The sequence below is a fragment of the Lepisosteus oculatus genome, chromosome 1 (assembly GCF_040954835.1).
Source record: "Lepisosteus oculatus isolate fLepOcu1 chromosome 1, fLepOcu1.hap2, whole genome shotgun sequence".
NCBI lineage: Eukaryota > Metazoa > Chordata > Actinopteri > Semionotiformes > Lepisosteidae > Lepisosteus > Lepisosteus oculatus.
The window spans coordinates 73,631,185-73,647,263 of record NC_090696.1 but is presented as its reverse complement, the minus strand read 5'-3'; the positions used below and the strand labels follow the sequence as shown (position 1 = coordinate 73,647,263).

Below are 16,079 nucleotides of genomic sequence, written 5' to 3'. Positions count from 1 at the left end.
GCAAAATGTAAACTACAAAAGATAGTATTATACCATATGCTACAAACAATGCAGCCATATGCTACAAACAATGCAGTCAGTATAAGTTTAAATACATTACAAAATTAATGTTATAGTACAGGAATCCCAGTATGATCCTAATATAATAATATCACTGTATATTGTATCGTTATTGTGCAGCTAATAATATTGGACCTACAATCCTGGAATTTGGGTTTGATTCTCTCATTTAGTCTTAACAATGGAAAATATCAAAGATTAGTTTCCTAATTCTACTGATTTTTCCCCTTTCTTAACTTGAGTACTCACAACAGATATCTGCCAAGCCGTCTTAGAAAAATGTAGAAACAATCACTACGGAAGGTGTCTTTTGTGGGAAATACACAAAAAAACTCATTTCAGGTATTGAAGTTCTACTCTGAAATTGCATCTCTTCGTGGTTTTTTGTGCCTTGCAGTTTTAATGGCTTATCTAGGAAACTGATTGTATTGCTTGTTAGAGAGTAGGGGGTTTTGATCTCCAAGTGTGCAGTGGCACTGTCTCAAGTGTTTTAGATGAAGTGGGCACACAATAATTCCAGACGATGTAGGAACCAGATGCAGTCTTCAGTCTTCATTTTTGAGTTGAACGGATTGGATGGGAAATCAAGTCACTTTCTTAAGATTCTGAGCACCAGAATTGCCCATATCTGGTATGGACCATAGAAAAATAAGGTTTCTTTGAAAAAATACTTTCATAGCTAAAACAGACCGCGACTTAATGTAATCTAACACTGTGTCTTTTTCTCAATTTTCTGTTGTTTTATTGCTTTGTGCTAAAAAATCAGTGCAAATGCATGACAGACAACTGTTACAATAAAATGGCACATTCTGCAGCATGTACTGTAAGGATGAGGATATGGTTGTTCATAGGTCTGTAGGTGAACAATGGAAATTAAAGACTTACATGTTTTCAGCATTGTTAAAACGAGGAGAGCTAAAAAGGAGATGTAAACCCAGTCAGTCTGTTTTCTTTAAACTGACAAACAGTACAGACGGCTGTAGGAGTTTTGAATGGTTGAAAGATCCTGGGTAGTTAGTATGCAACTAAGTGACCAGATTCTTGGCATTAGACGCAATCCACAGATTAAAAGAATAGAGGCTTTTTCATTTTTATACAAAAGGATTGGTGTCACAAGCAGACTCACAAAGAGGTGATTTCTTCATCTGGCAACTGCACAAAAGAGAAATTGGGAATGAGAGGCACTGCTGGTTGGATTGTGCGGCTTTGCTGTCTGTGATTATTCCAGGTGACAAGTGGTTCCGGCATTTGCTGTGTACTGCTGCAAAGAGTGCCCTGACTTGCTTGATGATAAGACAGAACATTCCTATATCACGATCCAAGGGCAGGAGTATCGGATAGATAATGCAGTTTTAAATTGACCATATCTGCCAAAAAATCCTCATGTAGAATTGCAGAGTGGAAAGCATAACCAGAAATGGATGGTAGCAGTTTACAGCTGGGAGATCAGTGGCCCCTTGGGGATGAATAAATCAAGTACCCAGAGAATGAAAACACTATTTAAAATCATTTTAAAAAAGACCATAATTCAGTTACAGAAAATAAACTGCAGGCAGATGTTTACGGTTTAAGGAAATGTTATGGGATATTCATATGAAAATGAGAAATGCTTAGATGATAAAAGGGAAATAACTGATGTATTAAATGAATATTTCACCCTGGTTAGGACCAAGGAGGAAACAGCAATATGCCTCAGGCTGAGAAAAGACAAAGTTAAATAATATGGGGAGAAGCAATAAAAAATGCAAAATGTATGTTTCATATAGTTAAAAATTCAGAATTTTGGAATAGAAATGTGAAGCTGTGTTACATTTCAATTGTAGAAAACACTAGTAAGACCCCATTTAAAATATTGTGTACAGTTTTGGTCTCTATCATATGCCTCAGATATTGTTGCTCTGGACTTATCTTTTGGTTCAGAGGAGCGCATCCAGATACAGTACATTGCTCAGTTAAAAGGAATGCTCCACGCTGACAGGCTGAAAGGTCTTTTTAAGGAAACTATAAGGAGACGTAATACACGTATTCAAAACCCTCAGTGGCTTTGACAAAGTCAGCATACAGTACTTCCTCAGAATCAAGTGAAACACAAATCAGAGAGAATGCACAGAAACTAAGGGAAATTGGGTTTAAAATGCAGAACAGGAGACCCTTCTTCACCCAATAGGTTGTGGGAGTATTTGACAAGTTGCCCCGCCATGTCATGGATGCCCATACCCTGACATCTTTCAAGAAACAGCTATAGTAGATGACATCCTTGAATCAGTTAGCTACAGTATAATCTCCTGAATGATCTGCATGGGCCCAAACAGCCTCCACATGTGTGCAAACCTCTTGTGTTCTTAAGGTCTGGCAATGCAAGTGTTAAAAATAATTAATAGGATCCTCCATCACAAACAATTTACTGACACAATAACTCATCTTTTATTTATAAATGTAAAGAGTGCTTATTTGTAAATAAACCCCTCAGGATGCAGAATATGAATGCTTCTTGAAAATATTATATTTGTAAATATTACAGTATATAAAGGTTTTTTTAGACTAAAAAAAACAAGGGCAACATCTTGTGATGGGATAATGCTTTATGAATAGTTGCAGTGTTCACATTGATTTTTAAATACATTACACTGAAGATCAATAGTGCTGTTCTTAAATTTCGTTCTTTTGCTAGAACATCATATCCATTCATGTTATTTTACATGTAAACATTGGATCAGTGTTTTGTGTTCTAGTGTACTGTATGTTCTGGGCAATAGCACTTCAGTTTACCATATAATTTTCATAAAGCTGTGCATTAAAATAATTATATTTGTAGCTTTATTTAAAAGAAAGTAACTATAGTTCTTACACTACATGAACAGGAATATGAAGTGATTCTGAATGCGCTAGATTTCTGTCTTGTTTTCAGGGTGTTTTATGTTGGTTTCTTCCCCCACTTGAACACTATGGGAGCAGATGTTGAAATCAAATGTATACACTCGAAACAAGCCTTCAGGTGTTTACAGATATTTCCGTGCTGCATCATCATTTCTGCTGCCACCTGATGAGCCCATTCTGATGTTGGCCTGTTTGGTCAACATAGTGGAGGAAATGTATAATAGAATAAAAGAATTAGTATATAGTTAATATTTATGATAAACCGAACTACAGTACAAACAAAACAAATATAAACAGTATGGAAATGCTCAGCGGGTATTAAAAATTTAATGACACAGTCAGTAGATCAACATGCTTTTGTGAGCATTTTGTGATACAAAATAAACTTGTGCAAGAATGTTACTGCCGAAATAAATCTGTTGTTGCCGTGTAGCAAAAGCTGGAGACTGCTTTCTTTGTTGGCGTTTTTAGGGCTGTGGTAAGCAGCAGGAAATAAGAGAGCTGCAGGACCCTGGCTCTGGTGTGAAAGTGAAATTAACATTCTGACTTTCAACCAGCGGTGCCTCCTGTTTCCAAGGAACATTGCCATGTGATACACTACTGTATAATAAATAGTGCTGTTGTTCAAAGTGAATTTAAAAACTAGCTGAATACAACAAAATGGACAACAAAATGTGCTGTACATTTCTTAGTACTAATGTGAGACAATGTATTATTATTCTTTTAATTTTAATACAGATGCATACTGAAAGTGTGTTGCAGTAAATGAACATGTTTGTTGTTATTTATTAATATAATTGTTTATATTATTGGATTTAATATGAACAATTTGTATAAATCTGTTATCTTAGCATATCTTATTATTCATGAGGTTCCTGTGTTGTCATGGGTTTTTTTGTTTGCTTTGTGGTATTTTGTGTATTTGTATTTTGTTTGGTTTGTGTACTCTTCATTACAGACCAGAAACCCCTGCCTGCCCTTAACAATCAGTCTTGCTCACTGATGCATATTGTTCTCTTCACAGCTGGCTTTTCAAGCACAAGCTTGGTTATATTAAAACAATAAATCCGCCAGCATACATTAACATTTGGCAGTTCTGCACCTTCTGCTGAACCGATAAATGTAGCGTTTATGTGCATCCGTTATGAAGTGGCTCCGAGTACAATGGATTTCTCTTTTCTTTTCAGGGTGTTTTGAATGCTGCATTAAATGCTTGGGTGGCATTCCATATGCATCTCTGATTGCCACTATTCTGCTTTATGCTGGAGTGGCTCTGTTCTGTGGCTGTGGGCATGAAGCCCTCTCAGGAACAGTCACCATACTGCAGAACTACTTTGAGGTGGTAAGATCTCCTGTGGACACCTTAGATGTCTTCACTATGTAAGTATTTGTTTGTTAAAAAGCATACAGGACGTGGTGTCCTCGAATTCCCAGGACAAGCCTCCTCTTTCCCCATCTCAGCAGTTACCAGTTTCATGTGTAGGGCCAGATACCCATGTGAGGTGATGTTTCCTTATAGTGTCAAGACCTATCACAGGGAGAGACAGAAACTGTCACCAAAGAAAAGTCAAAGGAAATAAAAACAGGACATTTTCCCTCCCTGCTTTGATGTTTTCTTGCCTCTGGGTAGAAAGAAAGAAAACAATAAGGTGAAAAAATGAACTAGCAGAAAAGCTTTTGATTGAGGGAAAAATCTGTATTAGTTCGGTACTTTTATTTCATTTCAGTCACATCTGCTGTCATCCTGTCGATCATGAAGCTGTTTTCCGCAGTTCTCCACTTTTCTCTCTATCTCCCAACCACATGTGCTGACAGAAAAGCACCAGACTATGCAGTTCATCAGATTGAATTAGCCTGAAATAGCCATTGGTGTGGGTTCTTTACGAGCGTGGCCTGTGCTTTTAACAGTGGCTAGGTGGATTATGTTTATAATTTGGCCCACTCAAAATTCAAAGGTTGAGCTGACAACAGTCAGTCACAGAAGTGTCATTTGTAGTTTACCATACTGTACTGCACTTTAAAAAAAACAACTGGTCAACACAATACACGTTTCTACAACAAATGACTGAACTGGACAAAGCGGTTCAGCCACTGTCCTGCCTCTTTCTCAATAAATCATTACATTTGAAAATTGCAGCACACAGCGCAGAAGCACAGCAAGCAACACAGCAAATGTTAATACACAATTAACCAAGCTTTGACACTAGCAATAACAATCAATGGACAGGTACTGTACCTTCTGCTTCTTAAGAAGAGCTGCACCCACAAGTTGCTTTTGAAATTCCAATTCATGATTTATTTTTGCAAATATTAAATGAGCTGACCTCATAGTTAGGGCTGATAGTCAATCCCAGATCTTAATGCAGTACTGTACCAGAGTACTGGGAACTGAACCCTGTAAGAAACAGTTTAAAGTAGCCAATCAGGTACTCCCAGCATGCCTTTAGAACCTGGAAAATAAATGCTGGTTATGCATTTATTTTGATCAGACTAATGCCAATCTAAATAACTGCTATTGATTTGGGAATATGTTGCCAACACTTTTAACAAAATCCTCCTGACTAATTTATTTTAAAAGTGCCACCCTTATTTAATGTGTGAGCACAAAATCAGCACATTGTACAATTGTTCTATCAAATACAGTAGCAATACAGTGTCTGTTCAGTACCTGTTATTTAAAGCACGTTACGTCATTCCATCAGGCTTGTGTATTTCACTGCAGCAGCTGCGCTTCAGCACGTGAGAAAGGAAGTCCCAAATGCAATTAGAATATTGATTAAACCAACGTACAGATCTTTATTTGAGTTAATCCATTTTGAACTCTAGAATTACCCAATAAGGTATTGACAGGGTCCAGAGAGAATTATTTTGATATAAATGAGTTGAGCTGTGAAAAATGCTTTCATATATTGATAACAATATGCCTCTAGTGCTTCTTTGTTTACAAAGATATATTTCCTATTTCTGGTCATTTCCTGCACTTCAAACACTAGTTGGTGATTATTTCTGTCTTTGAAAATCACATTGGCCACAGTGCTATCCTGAAAACTATTCACTTGTAATTCCCTGTGGTGACCTGCTCTTTAATGAACTGCCAGGTAAACAGTGTGGAGAAAATCAAACCACTTGACCTCTCTCGTGTACATATTTCTAATTAAAAAGAGCTTTATATGTAATACAGTATGCATCTAGAGAGTACCAAATACATAAATATGCAATCAGTTATTACGTGCTTAGTGCAGTGAGGTGGTGATCAACACATGACACACATATTATTATTATTATTAACCTGAGAAACTAAGCCATACCCTCACTCTTGTTTCTGGTGTGCTATGCATGGGACAAACCTTGCACATCCTGTACTGTACACACAATGTGCCCTTAATTTCATGCACAGTAATGATGAGTACCCGCAATGGTACAGTGTGGTGGCTCTGTGGCTAAGGATCTGCACCTGTGGCTATAAGGTTGCCATATCCCACGGCCGGCAGAGGAATCCTACTCTGTTGGGGCCCCAGAGCAAGGCCCTTAACCCCAACTGCTCCAGCGGCGCTGTATAAATGGCATGTGTCTCATGGAGAACAAGCTGGGGTATGTGAAAAGACAAATTCCTAATACAAGAAATTGTACAGTATATGGCCAATAAAGTGATCTTATCTTTTGCAAGATAATGTCAAAAATACCTCATACTGTACATATTTTATACAGACCAACACACCCCTTCCAAGCCTTACACTAACAAACTGAGCACTCATACAAAGGTGTGAGTAATCTCACCTGAAATACAGATATACAGTACTGTAATTATGATCTGCGAGCATAAGGATGTAGGGATTTCATAATAAGACTTACTGTGAGTTGAGGGCACTATTTCTGCAGGTTTTGCATGAACGTTTCATTTAGCCTCTCATTTAGCACTGAATAGAACAGGTGATTTGACTTCCCATGCAAATAATTAGTTTAATTAAAAATGACAATGAAAGCACTCTTCATTCTCCAAGGACTTGAATTCCTTGTCTACAGCATATACACTAGCACAGTCAATGAAAATCAAAGTGAAGTTTTGAAAGTCTTTAGATTATCCTTTAAATAGCGATAACATACAGTATAGTGATACCTACTGTACAGCCCTTTTTTTCTCTCTTTTGTTTTAAAATAATGTTCCATAACTTTGGCTTTTCTCATTTTGGTGCTCATTTTCAAAGCTTCATAATGTCTTGATTTTGAATATTTATTTCTACAAACATTTACACCAAGGCACTGACAGTCCACTTTCTTCAACCAGGAAATCGTTTGAAGTCGACGTTGGTTAAAATTTATATTGATATATTTTGTTGGATGTTATGTATAATAATATAAATGTCATCATTTTTCTACAGGATTGATATCTTCAAGTATGTCATCTATGGTGTTGCGGCAGCTTTCTTTGTTTATGGGATTCTGCTGATGGTGGAGGGTTTCTTCACAACAGGTGCCATTAAAGATCTCTATGGAGACTTCAAAATCACCACATGTGGCAGATGTGTTAGCGCCTGGGTAAGGCTGCAATCTCACAGAGAAAATGTGATAATAAATACTGTCTTCCGTGCCCAAAATAATTTCCTTATGTATGAATCATTTAATTTAACATTAAAAAGGAAAAGTTGTCCCCCTTCTAGTTTTCTCACTTTTGTTTTTGTTTTAAAATCATCCTGTCAGTTCTAAAAAGTCAACAGTGTGTAGGTTTGGTTAGGTTTCATGTTTAAACATTACATTTAATCTATTGTTGAAAAGCCACTGGAAAGTTTACGTGTATGGGAATAATTAGGTTCTGCGCTAATTACAAACACCAGTGGTTGCACAGGACCTCTTTACTGACTCTCCTGATATATAGATTTACAGATATGGCAGCTTTTTTCAGAATTATACCAACCCTGGAAGCAATTGTGCTATATCGTATTTCGTTTTATTGTAAACAGGACTGTTGCCATTTTTTATATTGAAATATCACGCCAGTGGCTTTATTTTTATCTTCATCTAAGCTTATTTATTACTATATTGTGTAATATGTGAAACAGGCCTTTTGTATTTTAGTTCACAGCATTTGGTGTTATTAGCATTGTAATAGAAAGCTGCATCTTAATTTAGCATCAGATTACCCATTTAGCAGACGCAGAGACACTGGTGCCATTACTTATTCTCTAATGCTTTAAGACAGAATTATGGTAACTTTAGAAGGAGGGGGGTAGAAAGAAGACTAAAGTCTTCCATGACCATGTATAAATGTGGGGGAAAAGCAGCCATTTCCATCTGTTTGACAATGTTTTGTCATATCTGTCCATTTCTGGGAGAAGGGGTGCAGATCTTGACAAGTAAATACCAGGAGTCAACAAAGAACTGTACAATAGGTGGAATATTTTATTGGCATTTGACATCCTAATTGGGTTCAAAAAGGTATAGCACTGCTCCATGCAATGCCAATACAATTCTTGTTTAAAGACTCTGATTAAAAACACTTACAGTACATCCATCTGGCAGACACCTCACACTGCATTACTTAGTACCCAAAGCTTCCTGCTTTTAAATGTACAGTATTCAGTGCCGTCTCTGCAGGAGAGACCTGTCATATAACGGATTGGTGTGTGGGACAAAGTTTAAATTTCATGTGAGCTTTGATATCATTTCTGTCAAAGAAAGAACATAATAATGCTATTGCTAAGTTCTGATTAAATTAATTACCTGCAGTGCTTTCTGACTGAAATAATTGTTCAAAGAAGTTTATTTTGATCAAGGCTTAATTGAGTGTCATGCAATGTATCCATTTAGCACTACGTGTACTAAATGGATACAACAACCTCATTAGATGCCATAAAATGTATTTTGCTTGTCCACATGAGAAGAACTATGCTTTATTTTCTGTCAGTATACTGTATATACTGTACAAGTATATACTGTACAGTATGAAATAGATTTCTGCTCTCTGAACAGTGGCAAAAAATGAAAAGTGATGCTACATATCATAGCTTGAAGGTGAGATTTGCACCTTTAAAATTGCTCAAATTATGCTAGTAAAACAATCTGTTTAGTGTATAATTAAAAATCACTGCTTCTCTGTTGTGCTGGGAATTTGACAAAATCTAAAACTCTAATTGCTGAATGACTGAACCAAATCTGTACATTATTCTTGTTAAAAGTGCAACCAAATATGTATTATATTTTTAATTTACTTGAAACTCTAGTATATGGAGAAAGTTTATTTTTTATTTAGGAACAAAAAAAACCCAAAAAGTATACAGCTGCTGTTTGAGGAGAAGGCATGGATTTTCCATGTGGTGTCTGATGCCTGCATTTTATTATTGTAATTTACATCCTGTTCAGTTTGTACAATTATGTTTATAATGTAATTTTAATTATTATTTGCAGTTCATCATGCTGACATACATCTTCATGCTAGCCTGGCTTGGAGTCACTGCTTTCACATCACTGCCAGTCTTTATGTATTTCAACATCTGGACAATCTGCCAGAATACTACGATTGCTGAAGGCGCCAACCTGTGTCTGGATCTCCGTCAGTTTGGTATGTATTAATGTTGCTTCAACTTTCACAGATGCCTCCATCTCTTTAAACTCCAGAATCTGGTTTGTTAAGTGTCAATGTGTTGACTGATACACACTGACATTCAGTATCTTAGCAAATGATCATTGCACTGTATGTACAGTAAGTACAGTATGGAGTTCTGAAAATCAAAGAGAGGCCAAAATATCTAGCTTATAATGACCTTTTCATTTCAGGAATTGTGACTATAGGAGAGGAGAAGAAGGTTTGCACAGGATCTGAAAATTTCTATAAGATGTGTGAATCAAATGAGGTAAGTTCTGAAAAACGGAAAGCAAGATTATTCTGCATTCACACTGCTGCACTTTTCATGACTTTTTTCTTTTTAACCTGGCTTTCACATCCCAGGAACCGAAGCAAAGTCAGTCTAAAAATCAGATTCCCCAAATCCATGCTGCATGTGCTGAACTGATAACACAGCTTCTACAGCCACCATTCATTTGCTTTTGTATGTTCAAGAAGAATTCAACTTTATACTGTAGTTTTTAAAAATGACACTTCTGATTCATTAGTATACCATTTCAAGTCAAGTATAAAGTAGAATTGTGCTCTGTTAATAGTCATAGAGCTAGAAATGGGGAGCTACAGATCACAGCATGAAGGTGGGATTTTAACCATATGCACAGATTATTCTAGCCACAAAATCTATTTAGAATATAATTCAAATTCACTGCTGCTCTGTGGTGCTGGGAATTTTGACTACCTAATTATCATGATCTATATCTAATATCAAGCCTTATTTATATTAAAAATAAAACAAAACAAGAAAAAATATAGTTAATGTGTCTTTGTATCCTGCAAGTCTGAAAAACATGGTATGAATAAAAAATAAAAGGAAAAGGTTTAATCAACAAACATCACTATGTCATTATCATTGTCCTGAAATCCCAGATTATTGTCCTAAACTGTAAAAACATATAGTTGTAATTTCCACCAATTTGTATGATAATCTTTTCAGTTTTCCTATTCTGAGTTCTTTGTGTTGACACCTCACTCACCTTTCATCGTAAGGTTGAAATCTGCCAGGTGTGAAAAGACCCTTGATATACAGAAAACCGCTCAGAAACACACTCTAAAATCTTATAAATATTAAAAGGGTTAAAACGAGGCTTAACCTTTATATTTTGGCCATGGCACCTTCCAATTTTTATCACACTGCTGACAACAATGTCCAGAAGTCTGCAGTGCAGTCTATCACATGTTGTGTTTAAATACTTTGCCCCTACTTATCAGATTAGTATAATAAGTGATCCCCCTGAGTTATTAATCTTAGTTGACCAGGTACAAGTCATTTGTGAGTGCTTGCTAACAGTAGCACAACCACAAACAAGTGATTGTGGAAGGGTGAAACCTTTGGGCCTGCTAGCACACATTTCAAACAGCATACATGTGTTATCATACCTTTTGTCATTTCATGCATAATGAGTGAAATAAAGAGAACCTGTATTACAACCTCTCATTATGTAATACTTAAACAGGCTAATTGGTTTGTGTTGTAGAGTTTACAGTATAATTAAAGATAGAACAGTTTTTTGTAGAGCGTCTTTCATTATCTGTCAATAGCAAAGGTTTTTCATTAAACAGAACATATATCATGAGCTTCAAGGACTTCTTCTATCTTTGAATATAAGAATCTTAAATCTATTTAAAACACATTTTCATGTCAAATACAAACATGAGAAGTTTTAATTAATTTAAATGTGTACAGATTCGATTTTGTTTAAAAAAAGTTGTGTTAATATATTAAGAAATATGGCTTTAAAGCCAATTACAGTACTTTGCCATGAATTTGCCATTGTCAATATTTTAAAATGTTTTTGGTGATGGCAAAATGAAAGCTGATTGAAAAATGGCAGATTTACCCCAAAAAAACCTCACGAAATCGATAGTGTAGAGAGCCTAAGTTCTGGACAGACTGGTGAGCCACCTCGTATTAAAATAAAGTATAATATAAAAATTATGTGTCTCTCACACTGTGTCCCTAACCATTCAGTCTGACTTTCTGTGGAACGCATTATGCCCTTAGTCCTTGCTGAAATTCCGTTATTAAAGATTCCTTTTGTTTCTCCCTCTCACAGCTGGACCTGACATTCCACTTGTTTATTGTAGCTCTGGCGGGTGCTGGAGCAGCAGTCATCGCTATGGTGAGCACAGAAACTCTATTACCCTTTTCAGCTCAGGGCTTGAGCTCAGTCTTAGCCACGGTCGTGACACATGCTGATTGAACGAGCCGCGCCACGGATACTTCACTTTGCTCTGAAATCATAAAGGCGCAATAAAAATCAGTTACTGGGAGCAATTAAGATGACATTTTAATTATCCCCGTCGCAATAACAGTAAATCGTACCTTTAGTGGTTGCGATTGCATGTATGTTTTACAGAGATAGATTAAAATGCTGTATCAATAATTAGTCCAACATAAAGTGTAATTCATTGGAAGAATTATAATCCAGTTGATTGTAAAATACTGGAATCTTTGGCACAGGTGCAAACTGTGTTATCTACATTTCCTCCCTTGTTTAATAGCGGATTTATCTTTTTTCAGGTTTTGTACTTAGGTTTAATTTAATTTCTCACCAGGGGATATTTAAAAAGATTTATTCCTAATCAAATAGATTGTTAGCATCAAAATAAAAAATAGGGATATTTATCAGACTCGTGTACAGATAACGTAAGATTTTTTCCAGATTTTATTTAGTAAAAATCATGTCGGTTTAGATAAAGGTTAACCCTGACACTGTATCATTACCACGATCCAAAATATTTGGAGAGTATATGCATTGTTGCTAATACAAAAAATATTCTGTATATGTTCATGTTTTTTTTAAAGAATGTTTTTTTCTGGAAATACTCTGGTGCAGCAAAAAAAAAATACTCTGTAGATTTATTTTTACTCCTGAGAAGCGCTTAGCATTGGAAATGCACTGCACACGGTTGCCATAGAAACTGCATGAGGAAAGGGCTGGGGCTTGTTGAAAACAACACTTAGTAATCGCGAGGAGCCATGTTCCAAGCGGGAAAGAAAATGCTGCTGGTATTTAAGTGTGATTTAAAAAAAAATCTATATTCACATAATCTGCACAACAAAATCGATTAACACTTTTTAAAGGAAAACAATGGGTTTGGTGTGTGTGTGTGTAAAAGATTTAATTAATGGAATACGATGAAAATATGCTAAATAGGAATAATAAGAACAGGGTGAGGCCATCAGCCCATCTAGATCATTTAGTTACTAGTAGCTTTCCACCTGTTTCAGAATCTTTCATCAGTAAGTACATGAGAATTTTTGCAGCACATTATCTAAAAAGTAGTGTTAGAGCATTTGCAATTAGGCAAGCATTTTAATCCAGTGCGCCACCGAATCCCAGATTGACTATAAATAAAACAAGAAAAGTCTAGGCACAGGTTTAATTATGTGATGTGTAGCTAGAGAATATCAGATATTTATGAGGTGCCATTTAAGCCATCATCAGACTTTACCTCTTATACACACAAATTGCTCTCACATACTGTACATACAAAAAGCTCTCATATTCACTCGTTTTACCACTCACATACACATAAAACACTCTCACATCCACTAGTTTTACCCCACACATACACATACAAAAAGCACTCACATTCACTAGTTTTACCTCTTACATACACATAAAACACTGTCACATTCACTAGTTTTACCTCACACAAACACCTAAAACACTCTCACATTCACTAGTTTTACCTCTCACACACATACAAAAAGCACTCACATTCACTAGTTTTACCTCACACATACACATACTGTAAAACACTCACATTCACTAGTTTTACCTCTCACATACACATACAGAAAACACTCACATTCACTAGTTTTACCTCACACATACACATACAAAAAGCACTCACATTCACTAGTTTTACCTCACATATACACATACTGTAAAACACTCACATTCACTAGTTTTACCTCTCCCATACACATACAGAAAACACTCACATCCACTAGTTTTACCTCTTACATACACATAAAACACTCTCACATTAACTAGTTTTACCTCACACATACACATACAAAAAGTCCTCACATTCACTAGTTTTACCTCACACATACACATACAAAAAGTCCTCACATCCACTAGTTTTACCTCTTACATACATATAAAACACTTTCACATTCACTAGTTTTACCTCACACATACACATAAAACACTCTCCCATTCACTAGTTTTACCTCACACATACACATAAAACACTCTCCCATCCACTAGTTTTACCTCGCACGTACACACAATGTGATTGGCTGAGCACATTTATCAACACGCTTTCTCATTTTCTCCTGCCCTCCAAGGTGGAGGAAAGAAATCAGCCTCAACCACAACAAGCACTAAGCCAAGCCATAGCTTTATTTAATAACATCTTAGCCACACCAGAAGTGATAGATTCATTGTCATCGGCTACGAAGCCCGCGATGGGTGTTCTTCCCTCAACGCAGCATGCACAGGGCTGGTGCTAGGGGAAAAATCTGTAGGGGGCGTCTGCAATTCTGAGGGGGGCGGCGATATTTCGTTTGAAACGGAGCCGTTGCAACTACCCAAGTTAAATCTCGCAACCATGCTCCATGATAGAAGATAACGACGAGCAACCTGGTATTTGGTGATGAAGTACAGTTTCATGTTCATCTGCACTCTCACGATTATTATTGCCTGGAGCGACAAAATACCTTCGGCTTTCATTTTTGCAGCTACATCGACGGTAACGGGGTTCTGAATCGTCAAGAAAAAAAATGTTGTAAAACCAACAGAAAGCACAAACTTCTATAACTACAGTCCTAGTTGTATAACGATTGTTAAGTATAAGGATAAACTACTGCAAGGAACCAGTCTACCTGAGCAAACAAGATCGTAATAATGTCGACACCCACTAACGCAGACACTGTAATATGTGCCGTTCCTGGACGGATAGCCCTCCTGCACACCAAACAGTCCGATGTAGTAACTGTGAATTCGGGGTTAGTGTAGTTATCTGACCATTGAACAAAATACAACTGTTTTTTAGGGCGCAAGTTAAGTGAGTGAAAGTGTTCAAAAATCCTTTTGTCCAACACTGAGGGGGCGGGACAGTACAGTTGAGGTGGCGACGCCCCCTTTTGCCCAACCACCCCGCCACCGGGTCTGCGCATGCAAGTACGGAAGCCGAAATAAGAACTTTATTTCGACCTAATGACGGTGGTGCCAAAGCTGGGACGGGAGACGATACGAAACCCAAAGAAATTACGTCGAAATGAAGTACTTAGTTGGCTTAGTGCTTGTTGTGATTGAGGTCGATTTCTTTCCTCCAACTTGGAGCACAGCAGAAAATGAGAAAGCTTGTTGATACATTTTCTCAGCCAATCAAATTGTGCCATTTGGACGGACCGCCTACATTGGCCCATAATTCACCTCTTACACTCTCCGTTTTTCCTCATATACACACACAAAATGCTCTCACATTCATTAGTTTTACCTCTCACATGCACAAAAAAAGAACTCACATTCACTAGTTTTGTCTCTGACGTTCACATTGTTTTATGTGTATGCGAGAGGTAAAATGGAGAGTGTGAGAGCATTTTATGTGTATGCGAGAGGTAAAATGGAGAGGGTGAGAGCAATTTGTGCGTTTATGAGAGATAAAGTTTGAATAATGGCCGAAACGGCACCTCATAAATATTTGTAGATAGTAAAGTATCATGAAAAGGAACAATAATTCTTCCTGTCCAAAAAAGCTCACATGAGCTCAATAAAGTGTTGAAAAATAAAAAAGCATGCATGTGGGTGTGGTATATTTTGATATGTCATTATATTAATATTTATTATTTCTAAGAAATAAACACATTTTTTTGCCTTTGTTTAGCTCAAGCAGAAAATAAAGTTTGTTTACAGTGATAAACTAATCTTAAACAGATATTCATTCATTATAGGGGAAGTTCCTGCTGGCAGGGCACAAAAGACTCTACCGCTGAAGGAGGTTTTTTAGAGTTAAACACGCAGTAAAACAAAAGAAGTACTGATGTCATACATTTAAACATTTAAACAGATAAAAGATATACAGTACAAGACAACCTGATTGTTTTCTGTCCTTGAGTATTCAATTACTGTATTGTGTAAAATGTCTGGTTTGCAGTATCCAAGTAAGCAGCATTCTGCAGTGGACTAATTTTGAGTTTTTTAAGCATTTAAACAAGGTTCCCCGTGCACACACAAAATGTTCCAAATTTTTTCTGGAATTTTTGTGAAAGTCACATTGGTGCAGATAGTATTGAAATGTGCTTCTGTTCATCTGATTGATCATCATAGACCGAATTAAACCAGATTATTTTTAAGTACATTTTAAGTCCTAGGTTTGATACTATATACTGTATAGTGGAAAAACTGACCAACTCCAAACATCACATTATATAACGCTAGGTTTATTCTTCTGGTTTCGTCTTTGAGATAATTTCATCATAAATGAAAACAGGTTACTGAATACAAAGTTAAGACCTCATGCTGGATTAAGCGGCACCTGCAAATCAGGTTCTTCAATGCCTGTC

General features: G+C 36.6%; 1 protein-coding gene across 3 annotated transcripts in view; it reads left to right on the top strand.

The window, feature by feature from the left end:
* Nucleotides 1-16,079, top strand: part of gpm6ab (glycoprotein M6Ab) — a 76,792-nt gene that overhangs the window by 55,131 nt on the left and 5,582 nt on the right. For all 3 annotated transcript variants that reach the window (XM_015345797.2, XM_015345796.2, XM_015345798.2), the window contains exons 2-6: nt 4,125-4,317; nt 7,317-7,473; nt 9,340-9,493; nt 9,709-9,785; nt 11,611-11,676. In XM_015345797.2, coding sequence (XP_015201283.1) covers nt 4,125-4,317; nt 7,317-7,473; nt 9,340-9,493; nt 9,709-9,785; nt 11,611-11,676 — 647 coding nt within the window. The remainder of the gene's footprint in view (nt 1-4,124; nt 4,318-7,316; nt 7,474-9,339; nt 9,494-9,708; nt 9,786-11,610; nt 11,677-16,079) is intronic.